Genomic DNA, 15,336 nt, shown 5'->3' with positions numbered 1-15,336 from the left:
GTGATTGATTGATGCTGTTGTGTTTGATGCTGTTGTGATTGATTGATGCTGTTGTGTTTGATGCTGTTGTGATTGATGCTGTTGTGATTGATGCTGTTGTGATTGATGCTGTTGTGTTTGATGCTGTTGTGTTTGATGCTGTGGTAGATGGTCTGGGAGAACGGCTGCACCGTGATCGTGATGATGACGGCTCTGGTGGAGGACGGAGAGAAACAGTGTGACCGCTACTGGCCCGACGAAGGCTCCTCCCTCTACCACATCTATGAGGTCAGAGCAGGTGACACCCCGGTGCGTTCACTGTAATACCCACAGGTTTGGTTACCATGAGTAAAGTGCGTCTCGGTCCCTCAGGTGAACCTGGTGTCTGAGCACATCTGGTGTAACGACTTCCTGGTGAGGAGTTTCTACCTGAAGAACGTGCAGACGCAGGAGACCAGGACGCTCACTCAGTTCCACTTCCTCAGCTGGCCGGCTCAGGGCATCCCCACCTCCACACGCCCCCTGCTGGACTTCCGCAGGTACTGCTGCTACCTGTACACACACACACACACACACACACACACACACAGTGTAATAAGAATATTTCAACCTGTTCAATAGAATTTTCTAGAAATTAGAATTTAGACTTAAATTACAGATAAAATTTAAATAATTAGTTGTTTTGCAGATATCTGAAAGGTTCCCGTTCTGGAGCTTTCGATTGTATCACTTGAGCTTCCTCAGCAGAAGACTTTTTGCTCAGTTGTCATGAAACAGTAGATTCAAATTTAAATGTGTTCAGTTTCTTTCTGGAGGACACCTCGTCACTGTTGCCGTCCGCTGAGGAAGACTGAGTGGTGCGGTCGAAAGCTCCAGAACAGCGACTGATTGACTTCAGATTCTACTTCCAAAGTCTTTAGCTTTAAAGTTCCTGTTGCTCATTGTCGGACATGTTCATATTTCATCATGACTGAATGATTTCACTCTAATTGAACTCACTGACCGTCGTAACATGATGAAGCAACAGTCGTTCTCTCTCCCACCCTTCAGTCTTTCCTCCCCCGCTCCCTCCTCCTCCTCTGCCCCCCCTCCCTCTCTTTTCCCGTCCTCCCACCCTGTGCGATGGAGGTCAGCGGGGCCCTTGGTTTAATTTTGAACATATCTGTCTGTGTCATTCTTGTGGTTTGCAGCTAGTAGTCTGGGTCCAGTTGCATAGTCACAAAAATGATCATGGACTGATGTGGCTGCAGCAGGAGGTCCATCGCCGAAAACCCCTTTCCACCCCCCCCCTAATCTATCTATCCATCATGCATACTGCTTCTGAAAATGAAAACGTTCATCTGACTTATGTTATTTAGTCCGTCAAGTTTTATTTTGAAATAAGTTTGTTTTTGCACGATCATTCAATTATTTACTAACCTGTCTATTTCATCACTTGCTGCTTGTGTTTTACCTGTTTACAGATACATGAACGAGCATCACGTTGGTCGTATATATATATAAACATAGATTCTGTATTTTACTCACTTTATTAGGTACACCTGTGCAGCCATAACATCCGCTCTGATGATGCCTTGTTGAAACCGTCACAGTTAATTTAATCACATGTTTTGAGGTTGTAGTTGATGTTGCTGTTGAACTGGACTGTGTCACATTCGGACGGGTTTTTTATTCTTCCCACATTTAACAAAAAATGAGAAACGTCTTAATGGAAGTCACAATATGGAAAAGTGCAATATCCAAATCACAGGAGCTGCAATTTTATTTTGATAAAAAGGTAAAATGTGTCACAACAGACCATAAATGAAGCAGAGACACCCCTACACATGTAAAGGAACATGCATATTATATTATATTATATTATATATCCTAGGGGACAAATAAAATAAAGTATCTATCTATCTATCTGCCAAAATAATCACAATATGATAGTGTGAATATAATGTCGTCCAGTCCAGCTCCACCTTTAACTATGAGCTCAGTAATCAACATGAGTGAATTTACACATCAATAAAAACTGAACATGATGAGTTTTGTAAATATAGATGCAGAACTGTTTTACATTCATCTCATTTTTATAATCCTCTGATTGTAAATGTCTCCTGCATGTTTGCTCGTTCATGTACCTGATGACAGTCATGAATAAATAATAAATATACCAGCAGGAAGTAAACCATGGCTGGTTTTTATTTTCATTACCATGACGTGATATTGTTTCAGTAACCTTCTTGTTTGTCATGTTTTCGCCTCAGGAAGGTGAATAAGTGCTACAGAGGACGCTCCTGCCCCATCATCGTGCACTGCAGGTAAACTCTTTTTTTAAAATGATGCATGTGCAGTTGCATCGGCCTACACCAGACAGACAGATAACAATAGATAATAGAGGGCGGATGCTCTCCATTGTAGTACCGCATCAGTCCAGTAGGTGGCAGACATATGCAACAGTTTTGCAGTGTATGTCTCAAATGTCTTTCACCCTGATGTTTGTTTTCCACTGTAATCACTTTATTTCTAATTATCTCTTTCATTCATTAGTTCATTTCTCAAACTGAATTTGATCATTTAGATTTTTTTTAAAGTCTGTTTTGTGATGCTGTTTCCATAGCGACGGCACAGGCCGGACTGGGACTTACATCCTGATCGACATGGTTCTGAATCGCATGGCTAAAGGTGAGGTTTATTTATAATCACATTTATTGTTTTTAATCAACACGCTTCATATGGTCATGTTTAATTATTACGTCACCATCATATAAACATGAATCTGCTTCCTGCCTGTTGCGCTGCAGGTGTGAAAGAGATCGACATCGCCGCGACACTCGAGCACGTGCGCGACCAGAGGCCTGGGATGGTTCGCACTAAGGTGGGTTCAAGCAACAAACATTTCATTTCTCAGCATTTTAATATCGTATACTTTGCATATGTGCACCAGGAACTGTCTGTCTCCATGTCCACTATTGTGTAAGATATAGTCACAGTCCGTCTCTGTGACACCTGCCCGTTTCTCCTAATCCACCTGAACCTGCTGGACCCCACCTGCCACATTAGAACCAGGCTGTAGAGATAACATGAGTAAAGAGGAACCAAACACTAACAATAGAGTGTCAGTGTCCAAAGTGAGGAGCTGAGGGTGAGTCAGGAGTCTGCTGGTGCAGCACCCAGTCCTGCTCTCCACCCACCGACACCCTGCAGGTGTAGAAGTCAGTTTAAGCCACTATGTAAATTTTTATTTGAAATATTGTCCGTCTGAAATGAGCTCTCAAACCACTCCCCCCCCCTGCAGCAGCCATCTTTAATAATAATTGTCTTTCTTCTTGTTTCCAGGACCAGTTTGAGTTTGCGCTGACCGCTGTCGCAGAGGAAGTCAACGCCATCCTGAAAGCTCTGCCCCAGTGAAACCAGTTACACCCAGACCCGCCCCCTCTGCCCCCCCCCCACCGACTCTCGCACTCAGATTTACCTTTGCTTTCCTCTCTATGATGATGATGATGATTGTCATGATCTGTCTGTCCGGTGATGCCTTGAATCGTAACATAACGACTTTAAGGTTTGGAAGGATTCACACAGACAGTTTATCTGATTTCTAAGTGTTTTGTGGTGCAGCTGTGATGTGTTCAGGGACAATCAGAGAATTAAAAAAATGAAGCTGTTCTAACAACACGCATTAAAACAAAGAGGCAATGAAGCTGCCTGTCCCAAAAACTAATATTTCCAGCTTCATTTGTGAGACTTTAAAGATCACTGGTTAAGAATCTGAAGGGATGAAGTTGGATTATGCTCGTTTCCACATCTGTAGCTTCCCTCCCTCCTCACACGACTAACACACTGCGTCCTTCTCTTTGTGCCATTCAGATCATTTGAAGTGGATAGATCGTTGTTTACCTCATGCAAGTCAGAAAATGAAATAAAAAAAAAAAGAAAGAAATGCTATTCTATGAAAAAATAAAAGCTATTTTGTATCTGTGAGACCTTAAATAAATCTTTTTGTGTTTAAGTGCTGCAATCACTCCGTTTGACTTCTGTGGCTTTCTGTACCTTATAATCCATGTTTTAAAGTTTATTATTAATATATGCTCATTTACATCATTTCATTTTCTAAAGTTTCTAAAAGTTTCCAAATAACCTCTTGTGAATAGCAAATTAATAACCCTTATGTCCTGTCTCATTGTACCCATAATAAACAGAGAGGATTTAGTGAAGGTCATGCACATTCACCTTTGACCTTTTATGCATCCTGTCTGTGGTATAACAGTAATTCTTATGCAGCACCTTAAAAAGACAATTAAATTAACGTTGGTTATATATATATCTTTTTCTATCTTAATTAATATTCAATTAATATATTGCCATTATATATTAACCTAATAAGCCTCATACTTTCTTTCTTGGCAATTTGGAAACTAAAAATTTGATCAGTTTATATATATATATATATATATATATATATAAAGCTAAATTCTATGATTTATATGATTTACTGCAGATTTTAAATGTGACATAGAACCAATGCTAGTTTCATATAGGTGGGATTGTATTCTATATTTGTGTCTTTGAACCATAAATCAGATCGATCAGATGAAATAACAGAGACACAGGTTCTGTTTTGAAGCTTTAACTCAAACAGGCAGAGTCCTTATCTAGTCAAACGTCCCTCATTATCTCAGACAGATAAATCCACGAGGCTGTTTGGGTCTTTTGTCTCTTCTCAGTTTGTTTCTCGAGTCTTGACCCAGAAATTAAACTCTCAGTGGACTTACCCCAGAAACACCACACTATCGGACCCTGCTGCTGCTGCTCCAGGATTTAGCCTGGTCCAGAATTAGACGACACACTGGCCCCATCACAACAGCTTCAAAATTATCCCTCAGCTCCCACAGCAGCGGAGATTAAAGCTTTATCAGTTATAAACATAATGGAGGTTTAATCTGCTCCCGGTAAAGTAGTTTGAGCTTCAGGCTTCACTCATTCATCATTTCATCATTTCATCAGGGGGATAAAGTTTACCTCTGATTTCTAAACCGCAGGCCAGAAAAAAAAGTGTAAGACTGACCATTTCTATTTTAAGGACTACAATTAAGACAATTTAATAAGTGTCACTTACGGCGTTTAATTTGTCTCAAACCCCCGTCTCTGTGACCGATACAGACACAGATCCGCGTTATTTTTTATACTTGTCACTGAGATGAATCAGCACAATTATAAGAATCTGAATTTTTCTAGCTACACCTGAATGCAGCACCGGCTAACGTTTGCTCCCGCCGACAGGAAATTCAAACCGCCACTTTGGCTCCGCCTCCTCAGAAACCCATAAATACCAGGAGCTTCACTTCCCCTCCTCAGTACTGCCTTCAGCAACCGATACTTCACGTCGGCGAGAAGGAGAAAAACAGTCTGAAAAATGGTGAGTATTAAAGATTGAAAAAGACCCACTGGCGTTTTTAGATGGTTGATAAAAGACTGGCTTTTGTTTCTGTTGGGGAGAAAAACGCATTTTTTTTTCTCTTAAGCGTAATTTCGCATGATTAAATAATACGCATTAATATGTTTAATCGTTCATATGTGGTTTAAAGGTTGCATAAAAGCCGTAACGTTTTATTAAATTGACGTGAAGCTGTTTGTCGGTTATGTTCCCGCCTGTGAGTGCGTAGCGTTGTTTGACGTGGAACAAGGCCAAACTACTGGCGCAGTTTCAAATGGAAAAAAAAAAAAGATGGCTGACAGAAAAATACGGTTAACCTTGTTCGTCATATGCGCAAAATACATTAAAATAGCTCTCGGGAAAGCCTTTTGTGTCCGTGTGGCTGTAAATGCAGGAGCTGAGAATGAAACTTAAGAGCGCGTGAGCTGGTGGGCGCCATCAGATAACGCCCAAGTCCGTGAACGTTACACAAAGGTAGGGCTTTGCAGTGAGCAGCGTGGGGGCAGGGAGGAGGACCTCCTCCTGCCGGTATGGATGTTTTTTACACTCCTCCCTGATGGGTGGTTTTTGCTGCTCACTCAGTTACGGGGGGGGGGGGGCAGCAGTCAGCCCACCACAGGTCTGCAGCAACCTGCCATGTGACTCAGCATACATGATTCATCAGGGCCTGCTGAAAGTCATCACCTGAGGCCACGGATTTGCCAAAAGTTCCCGCCTAAGTAGATGATGACGCTGTATTTTTGAAACGTTTAGTCTATTAATGTCGGAATATATCGAGATGCAGCAACTTTAGAGCCGAATCCTTTCAGCCAATCGATCGATGCGTCAATAAAAATGAAAGCGCACGGAAACGGTTGATTTATTTATTAATTTATTTAAATCCCTTTTTAAGCCGTTTCAAATGATTGACAAAGTATATGACGTATTAATTAGGACAATGTTATTTCCGGCTCCAGTAAATAGGAGTTACAGTGCAGATTTGAAACGGAATAACTGCATATTAATTGCATGAAGTGAATACTAATACAATCATGTTTTTATTGCAGATGCTTTGTTAAAAAGATGAAAATTATTTTTGTGGACGACACAAGCTTACTTTGTCTTGCCTGCTTAAGGTTTCTAATAAAAACTATTTTAAAATAACCATGAAGGGGTCTGATCAGTATGAGTGATGTGATGTTTCTTATTATAAAAATCAAACCAGGGCATATCATGATGTCAGACACAGGCTCTGAGGACGAGCCGATGTGTGATCTGGGTCAGCAATTCACCACAGAGGAAGAACTGTACAAACTAACAGCAGAAACATTAAAGAACAATCTGAATGTGAAGTGGTTCATGGTGCAGGTTTGTCTGGTTATTTAGCACGGCTCTGTAGAAGCTGGTGACTGAGCCTTCTTTTCTCCCCCCCCCCTTGCAGCGTGAGTGTATTTCTATGCACGTCGGCCAGGCCGGCACCCAGATGGGCAATGCATGCTGGGAACTCTACTGCCTGGAGCATGGTATCCAGCCGGACGGTCAGATGCCCAGCGACAAGACCATTGGAGGGGGGGACGACTCCTTCAACACCTTCTTCAGTGAGACTGGAGCCGGCAAACATGTTCCCAGAGCTGTGTTTGTGGACCTGGAGCCGACTGTCATAGGTAAACACTGACTTTACTAAACAAACAGGAAACTAGTGCCTTTAAATAGAACTAGTCTGGAAGTAATGATGCAGAAGCACATTATACAAACCCTAAAGATTATTAGGGCTCAAAAAAATACAATTTTATTATCATTTAATCTCAGATCTATTTTTTCTAAATGATTAATAGTCTGGTCTTTAAATGTCAGCAAATGAGATTTTGAGTTTCCTGTATTTATAAATAAAAAATAAAACTTTTACTTAAATGACATATTTGTACGTTTCTGGTTTTAATTTAGTTTGATTAACTTGAGTTCAAACATGAATAACCCAAGTTATTCCAGACTAAACATGAACTTCTGTCAAACATTAAAAGTGAAGTTTACATATTGAACAAAGGAAACAAGGACAGAATTTTAAACATCTGACTGTTTTGCCCCTCGTGTCAAACATGTAAATATATTTTCCACAAACTCTTTTCATTCAAATGAAGCCAAAGTTTTCAAATGTAAAATGTTGAAACACAAAAGGCTCAACAAGAACTTTAAAAATAAATGCTCAGCCTGATACAAACCTCATCACCATCTGATGCAACTTTCAGTGTGTGAGTTGTCACTAGGACACATCAATGAGGATCAGTACTTGGAATTAAGTGTCACTAAGTCCTGAAGCAAATGGCCAGAAATCCTGTTTGATCAGCCGACCGACTTGTAGAGTGAGATGGAGCGTCACTGTTTTCTCGTTGATCCTCAGATGAAGTGCGAACTGGAACCTACCGCCAGCTCTTCCACCCCGAACAGCTGATCACTGGAAAGGAGGACGCCGCCAACAACTACGCTCGTGGTCACTACACCGTCGGCAAGGAGATCATTGACCTGGTTCTGGACAGGACTCGTAAACTAGTGAGTTCAAATTTTCATAATGTGTTGGACGTGTGGCGTTTTCAACTGAGAAATCACTGGTTCACATGACCTCATTTTAAAACTGTCTCCCTCAGGCGGACCAGTGCACAGGGCTCCAAGGTTTCCTCATCTTCCACTCCTTCGGAGGAGGAACCGGCTCTGGCTTCACCTCTCTGCTGATGGAGCGTCTCTCCGTCGACTACGGCAAAAAGTCCAAGCTGGAGTTTGCGGTCTACCCTGCCCCCCAGGTGTCCACAGCCGTGGTGGAGCCCTACAACTCCATCCTCACCACCCACACCACCCTGGAGCACTCCGACTGCGCCTTCATGGTGGACAACGAGGCCATCTACGACATCTGCCGCAGGAACCTGGACATCGAGCGTCCCACCTACACCAACCTCAACAGGCTGATCGGACAGATCGTCTCCTCCATCACCGCCTCCCTGCGCTTCGACGGCGCCCTGAACGTGGACCTGACGGAGTTCCAGACCAACTTGGTGCCCTACCCTCGCATCCACTTCCCTCTGGCCACCTACGCCCCAGTTATCTCAGCAGAGAAAGCCTATCACGAGCAGCTCTCCGTTGCTGACATCACAAACGCCTGTTTCGAGCCAGCCAATCAGATGGTGAAGTGCGACCCTCGTCACGGCAAGTACATGGCCTGCTGCCTCCTGTATCGTGGAGATGTTGTACCTAAAGATGTCAACTCTGCCATCGCCACCATCAAGACCAAGCGCACCATCCAGTTTGTGGACTGGTGTCCCACAGGCTTCAAGGTGGGCATCAACTACCAGCCTCCCACCGTGGTTCCTGGAGGAGACCTGGCCAAGGTGCAGAGGGCCGTGTGCATGCTGAGCAACACCACCGCCATCGCCGAGGCCTGGGCTCGACTCGACCACAAGTTCGACCTGATGTACGCCAAGAGGGCCTTCGTCCACTGGTACGTCGGAGAGGGAATGGAGGAGGGAGAGTTCTCAGAGGCCAGAGAGGACATGGCCGCCCTGGAGAAGGATTACGAAGAGGTGGGAACTGACAGTGTTGGGGAAGAGGATGAAGGGGAGGAATACTAGATCACTGAAACATGCTGCTCGCTGCGGCGCCATCGCTTCACCAATCCCAGAAAGAAAATCTCAACACCAGAAAGTGTTGTCGCTAAACAGTTTGGACTCATTCCTCTAAATTCTGCACATTCCAGTTCAGTACATGAGTTTCCTGCCTCATTGTTATTCATCCTAACTAATAAAGAACATGAAGTCAGTCTTTGTCCTGTGTTTACTCCAGTTCACATTAACAATCAGCTGACATTGGTTTTTATAAGCATCTCTAAGGAAAAGCTCATGAGTCATGTGACTATCAGCAGTGTTACAGGTAATATTACAGGAGTGAACTTACTCATTTATGAATGTCTCTAGGTCAATGAAATTCCAGGAAGTGACTAAAGGAAAATTAAAATGTCCAAATTAAATGTCTTGTTTTGAAACAGAATCATCAAATAGTGAAACATTTTAGGATCTGGAACCAAAGAAATCCTGTTTGAATAAAGGACTTAAAATAATGAAACTTTGATTCAATGTAATAGTTTGATCTTTATAAACATAAAATCAGAAGGTGACCTGCAGAGTTGTGGTAAGTATTAAAGATGCTGCAGTGACACTGCAACTTTCAAAGGTGAAGTAATTTCATACAGAACTTAAACTTGAAATGTCTATAAATGACTAAACCTACGTTTTATTTATATATATATATATATATATATATATATATATACTTTCCCCAAATGTTTCCATCAATTCTCAAGCCTACAGAAATACATCTTAATATGGTAAAATTCTTATTTTTAAATGCTTTATTATTCAAAACATTATCTGTTTAATTTAATGAAAGCAATTGAACAAAGGAAAATTAAGGAAACATTAACTTCTGAAAAAGTATACGGTAAAATAAGTACAGTAGAAGGAAATGTATAAACGATGACTATAAAAACAAACCATATACATCAGGGTACTGTGAAGCAAGAGATTATATATAGATATTAGGAAAAATATTTAAGGCTTTACAAGTTTCTATTGTTTATAATATAATAGTTTTTTTACAATCAATATATATATATATATACTTTTTAAATGTCTCTTCTAATTGAATAGTTGAACCAGTCAACGCCTTAAAGAAATGTTCTATATCCAACCAAAACATTACACTTTACATTAAGTGTGATTTAATTTATTTCTAAGATTCCAAATAAACAACATAAGAAATTATCACAACAGAAACTCAGTTTAAAAACATATAGATGTCAAAGTCTTGATAACAAGAAAATAATAAATACAATAGTAGTATATTAAATAAGTAAAAAAGAAATGCCAGATGAATAAATAAAAACATTAATTTAAAACGAAGCAAAAAATAATAAATATAATCAGATTGATTAAAAAATATTCCTTTTATTTTGTGTTGATCCTTAAGAAATGGAAGAATTATAATTTTCCAATAGAAGCTCAAAGCTACAAGTAATATTGTCCATGATGGTGAAGACAACAACTCCCATGATCCCACAGTACTTCATGACGTCACCCACCACCATCTTATTGTTTTGTCTGAGACCCCCAGAGGCAGAAGTTACACACTGTGTTTAACTGACACGTTTTCTCCAAAATAAAAAGTATCAATAAAAAGGACAAACTTCAAATCCTCCCAAATACAAAGGATGATTATCAATAATTTTATCATCAAGAATAGTTTATATAATTAGATGATCATTTATTTCATGAGTAATGAAGACAGAACTCTGCTGTTTCCTAAAGGAGCTGGGAATAATCCCCAGGTATTTAGTTGTTTCACGTAAGGCTCTGCACGAGGCGGAGAGGAGGGATCAGACTTAGATATGTGGCGCTTATCGAGGAGGTGGAGTGAGTTAATGAAGCGTGAGCTGTGCTGTGTGCGACTGTTGTCAGACAAAGTACACCAACAGAGACATGTCTCAGTTTATTGTTTCAAGACAAAGACACAGGAAAGACAATATGTTACTGAATCGATGGTTCAGATGTGACGATATGTCTAATATAGAATATGACTCGTTTTACTTTCAGATTAACAGGAATTTAGCAGCTGTAAAGACATGAATTTATTTGTATTGTAATAGTATGTAAATGTCACAATGTGTGGAATTTCACACAAGGAAAAATTACTTTTAAAAGTTCAGGAAATGCATAAAATAATGGACATGAAGGCCTCAGTATGCTTCAAACAAAACTTTTATAACTTTTCAAAATAGACTGAGACAGATCCTTCAATTATGGATAATTTATCAGATTTCATCCCTCTCTATTATGTCTAAAAACCAGTAAGACGACCTTTAAAACGACCCAGTCACTGCTGGTTTTGGTTGTTTATTTCAAATTTAATATTCCTCCCCTTCTTCCTCTCCTTCGTCCCCAATGGTGTCGGTTCCCACCTCTTCGTAATCCTTCTCCAGGGCGGCCATGTCCTCTCTGGCCTCTGAGAACTCTCCCTCCTCCATTCCCTCTCCGACGTACCAGTGGACGAAGGCCCTCTTGGCGTACATCAGGTCGAACTTGTGGTCGAGTCGAGCCCAGGCCTCGGCGATGGCGGTGGTGTTGCTCAGCATGCACACGGCCCTCTGCACCTTGGCCAGGTCTCCTCCAGGAACCACGGTGGGAGGCTGGTAGTTGATGCCCACCTTGAAGCCTGTGGGACACCAGTCCACAAACTGGATGGTGCGCTTGGTTTTGATGGTGGCGATGGCAGAGTTGACGTCCTTGGGCACCACGTCGCCACGGAATAAAAGGCAGCAGGCCATGTACTTGCCATGACGAGGGTCGCACTTCACCATCTGATTGGCTGGCTCGAAGCAGGCGTTGGTGATCTCTGCTACGGAGAGCTGCTCGTGATAGGCTTTCTCTGCTGAGATAACTGGGGCGTAGGTGGCCAGAGGGAAGTGGATACGAGGGTAGGGCACCAAGTTGGTCTGGAACTCCGTCAGGTCCACGTTCAGGGCGCCGTCGAAGCGCAGGGAGGCGGTGATGGAGGAGACGATCTGTCCGATCAGCCTGTTGAGGTTGGTGTAGGTGGGACGCTCGATGTCCAGGTTCCTGCGGCAGATGTCGTAGATGGCCTCGTTGTCCACCATGAAGGCGCAGTCGGAGTGCTCCAGGGTGGTGTGGGTGGTGAGGATGGAGTTGTAGGGCTCCACCACGGCTGTGGACACCTGAGGAGCCGGGTAGATGGCGAATTCCAGCTTGGACTTTTTGCCGTAGTCGACGGAGAGACGCTCCATCAGCAGAGAGGTGAAGCCAGAGCCGGTTCCTCCTCCAAAGGAGTGGAAGATGAGGAAACCTTGGAGCCCTGTGCACTGGTCCGCCTGCAGGACACTGAATATATCAGAACTCCTTTCATACTTTCAGACAGAAATGACATGTTTGCAGCCAAACTCACCAGTTTACGAATCCTGTCCAGGACCAGGTCGATGATCTCCTTGCCGATGGTGTAGTGACCACGAGCGTAGTTGTTGGCTGCGTCTTCCTTTCCGGTGATCAGCTGCTCGGGATGGAAGAGCTGGCGGTAGGTTCCTGTACGGACCTCGTCTGTAATTGGGAAACACCAAAGAAACAATGTCGTTCTCAAACCCGGTTCAACCTCCAGGACAAATCTGCATCAGAGAACAATAATCTGACCGATGACCGTCGGCTCCAGGTCCACAAACACAGCTCTGGGAACATGTTTGCCGGCTCCGGTCTCACTGAAGAAGGTGTTGAAGGAGTCGTCCCCCCCTCCGATGGTCTTGTCGCTGGGCATCTGACCGTCCGGCTGGATGCCGTGCTCCAGGCAGTACAGCTCCCAGCATGCATTGCCAATCTGGGCTCCAGCTTGGCCAACGTGGACAGAGATACATTCACGCTGAAAGAACGAGTCGTTCAAATGTCAAGAACTTCTTGTAAACAGTTTTTTAAAAGAAAATCAGATAACGCTCTTAAATTAAAGACAACAATTAGCTGGTTGTAGGAATGTTTTAAAGACGCAGTGTGTTTCACTTCAGGTAAGTAATCCTTCACAAACCAATGACACTGTGAAGGGACCCGACCGTAGCTACTATAGAATGACAGGATGGGATCATGTTTGCGGCTCTGAAATCCAACAGGTCTCAAATTTGCTTTATACACCAAACACAAAGAGTAGTGCTGTCACCAAGTCCCGAACATTAATATTCACGGCACAGGTTTTACTTCCTGTGGCTCAAACTGTTTCTGTGGTGGGATGTAGCTCATGTGCGGAACCAAGACATAAAATAAAAGCAGTCCTCACCATGTTTTCGTCTCTCGGAGCAGTCCCTCGTTCACCTGAGAGGAGTGGTTGGGGATGTTTGTGTCAGGTACGAGTGTGCGAGAAGCTGCTTTATAGCGCAGCATCACCAGGCAACGGCCCCGGCATGTTGTGGTAACAGGAGGAGCTGGAGAAGCAAACACCGTCTCCTTCAATGAAAGATGAGGAGGAGGAAGAGCACAATAAAAGACAATGCACCGGCCTCCTCCCCACCGTACACGGCTGAGGAACGATGGCTGTTGTTACACAGACGAGTAACTACCAACAAGTGGCAGAGAAACATGTTCGGCCTCCTCTCAAATTTCACATTTTAGATTTAAGACCAGGCAGGAGTTCAGACTTGTTCATGAATACTTGGACAGGCTTTTGTAAAATGTTGGTTTACCTGCTGATGGATCAAACTCACGTCCTGTTAGTTACACAGCAAATAAAAGATCTGTATGTGAAAAACCCACTTCTCTGCTAGAGCTTGTTCACCTTAAAACTTGGCTCTGTTACCGTGGCCTCCATTCTCTAATCTCCCACAGGAGGGAAAACAGATACCTCCCCAGAGTGACCTGAATAGGCTTTTGTTACAGATCACTGCTGCATCACCACTTTGGTTGAGATTCATTTGCAATGCAAAGATGGCCGTCTGCCTGGGGACAACATTCGAGCACGCTTCTCTCTAAGGCAGGTGACGTTATTGTTGTCTCTTCTCCAGCGGGTTAAAGAGCATCGACTAATGCACCGAGTTTTATCACACCAGAGAAACACAACAGGAGCATGCTGGTCCTATTTGATTGTCCGGATGCATGAAATATTTTTAAAAAGACACTCTGCTGTATGAGTTGAACGAGGCTGTAATATGTGACCTCTGGATCTGATGGTAACTGTAGAGACGTGACGACAAACTGTTTGAATCTCCCAGGAGGGTTTTGCCAGAACATGCTCCCGTTTAGTTTCCCTAGTTACTCTTTTCTCACCCGTCTTTGCTCTCGGATGTCGGCTGATCCTAACAGGCGGGGCAGTGGTTCAAGAGGTGTGTGTGTGTGTGTGTGTGTGTGTGTGTACAAACACACTCTCAATGCAGGAGCACACACAGAGCACACAACAGGGAGGTGGTGGTTGCTGTGTCCCTGCATGTCCTCTCATTGTTACTGACAGACTTTATTACCTTTATAACAACTTTTAGCACAAATAAAACAGACACATGCTGGAGTTTAGCTTTATTTTTCATTTTGTGTTCTTGTTTCGAAGAGTTGAATCAGTGTTTGATATTGTTGTTTTGTGACAACTGAAATACAATTGTGGCTTAGATCTGAGCTCTTAATATTCCTCCCCTTCTTCCTCTCCTTCGTCCCCAACGCTGTCGGTTCCCACCTCTTCGTAATCCTTCTCCAGGGCGGCCATGTCCTCTCTGGCCTCTGAGAACTCTCCCTCCTCCATTCCCTCTCCGACGTACCAGTGGACGAAGGCCCTCTTGGCGTACATCAGGTCGAACTTGTGGTCGAGTCGAGCCCAGGCCTCGGCGATGGCGGTGGTGTTGCTCAGCATGCACACGGCCCTCTGCACCTTGGCCAGGTCTCCTCCAGGAACCACGGTGGGAGGCTGGTAGTTGATGCCCACCTTGAAGCCAGTGGGACACCAGTCCACAAACTGGATGGTGCGCTTGGTCTTGATGGTGGCGATGGCAGCGTTTACTTCTTTGGGTACAACATCTCCACGATACAGGAGGCAGCAGGCCATGTACTTGCCGTGACGAGGGTCGCACTTCACCATCTGATTGGCTGGCTCGAAGCAGGCGTTGGTGATCTCTGCTACGGAGAGCTGCTCGTGATAGGCTTTCTCTGCTGAGATAACTGGGGCGTAGGTGGCCAGAGGGAAGTGGATACGAGGGTAGGGCACCAGGTTGGTCTGGAACTCCGTCAGGTCCACGTTCAGGGCGCCGTCGAAGCGCAGGGAGGCGGTGATGGAGGAGACGATCTGTCCGATCAGCCTGTTGAGGTTGGTGTAGGTGGGACGCTCGATGTCCAGGTTCCTGCGGCAGATGTCGTAGATGGCCTCGTTGTCCACCATGAAGGCGCAGTCGGAGT

At 43.6% G+C, this 15,336-nt stretch overlaps 4 protein-coding genes across 4 annotated transcripts in view; 2 read left to right on the top strand and 2 right to left on the bottom strand.

The window, feature by feature from the left end:
- The window catches only part of LOC111672457 (receptor-type tyrosine-protein phosphatase-like N), an 18,166-nt gene extending 14,184 nt beyond the window's left edge, over positions 1 to 3,982 (top strand). The window contains exons 18-23 of the mRNA XM_023429885.2: positions 148 to 267; positions 352 to 518; positions 2,232 to 2,285; positions 2,585 to 2,649; positions 2,769 to 2,842; positions 3,304 to 3,982. Of these exons, the coding sequence (XP_023285653.1) occupies positions 148 to 267; positions 352 to 518; positions 2,232 to 2,285; positions 2,585 to 2,649; positions 2,769 to 2,842; positions 3,304 to 3,375 (552 nt within the window). The 3' untranslated portion in view covers positions 3,376 to 3,982. The remainder of the gene's footprint in view (positions 1 to 147; positions 268 to 351; positions 519 to 2,231; positions 2,286 to 2,584; positions 2,650 to 2,768; positions 2,843 to 3,303) is intronic.
- A 1,303-nt stretch (positions 3,983 to 5,285) lies between these two features.
- LOC111672454 (tubulin alpha chain-like) lies at positions 5,286 to 9,181 on the top strand. Its single transcript, XM_023429873.2, has 4 exons — positions 5,286 to 5,380; positions 6,819 to 7,041; positions 7,776 to 7,924; positions 8,020 to 9,181. The coding sequence occupies exons 1-4, from the start codon at positions 5,378 to 5,380 to the stop codon at positions 8,992 to 8,994; spliced, it is 1,350 nt and encodes a 449-aa protein (XP_023285641.1). The 5' UTR covers positions 5,286 to 5,377; the 3' UTR covers positions 8,995 to 9,181.
- A 1,710-nt stretch (positions 9,182 to 10,891) lies between these two features.
- LOC111672452 (tubulin alpha-1A chain-like) lies at positions 10,892 to 12,838 on the bottom strand. Its single transcript, XM_023429872.2, has 3 exons — positions 12,616 to 12,838; positions 12,377 to 12,525; positions 10,892 to 12,302 (listed from the first exon to the last, which is right to left on the bottom strand). Exons 1-3 carry the CDS (start codon positions 12,734 to 12,736, stop codon positions 11,322 to 11,324), a joined length of 1,251 nt encoding a protein of 416 aa, XP_023285640.2. The 5' UTR covers positions 12,737 to 12,838; the 3' UTR covers positions 10,892 to 11,321.
- Positions 12,839 to 14,554: 1,716 nt separating this feature from the next.
- LOC111672406 (tubulin alpha-1A chain-like) overlaps positions 14,555 to 15,336 on the bottom strand; it is a 2,517-nt gene continuing 1,735 nt past the window's right edge. Inside the window, exon 3 of the mRNA XM_087180274.1 lies at positions 14,555 to 15,336. Within this exon, the coding sequence (XP_087036400.1) occupies positions 14,570 to 15,336 (767 nt within the window). The 3' untranslated portion in view covers positions 14,555 to 14,569.

This window comes from Seriola lalandi, unplaced genomic scaffold (genome assembly GCF_002814215.2).
Source record: "Seriola lalandi dorsalis isolate HSWRI2012SDOR001 ecotype SW California unplaced genomic scaffold, Sedor1 jcf7180002054899, whole genome shotgun sequence".
Taxonomy (NCBI): Eukaryota; Metazoa; Chordata; class Actinopteri; order Carangiformes; family Carangidae; genus Seriola; species Seriola lalandi.
This window is presented reverse-complemented; position numbering and strand designations above follow the sequence as displayed.

Coding starts and splice junctions, on each gene's coding strand:
- LOC111672452 (XM_023429872.2), bottom strand. CDS start 12,736: ATGCCCAGCGACAAGACCATCGGAGGGGGGGACGACTCCTTCAACACC. Junction 12,526..12,615: donor CCTGGAGCCGACGGTCATCG/GTCAGATTATTG, acceptor TCCCAATTACAG/ACGAGGTCCGTACAGGAACC. Junction 12,303..12,376: donor TGGACAGGATTCGTAAACTG/GTGAGTTTGGCT, acceptor AGTGTCCTGCAG/GCGGACCAGTGCACAGGGCT.
- LOC111672454 (XM_023429873.2), top strand. Junction 7,042..7,775: donor CCTGGAGCCGACTGTCATAG/GTAAACACTGAC, acceptor GTTGATCCTCAG/ATGAAGTGCGAACTGGAACC. Junction 7,925..8,019: donor TGGACAGGACTCGTAAACTA/GTGAGTTCAAAT, acceptor TGTCTCCCTCAG/GCGGACCAGTGCACAGGGCT.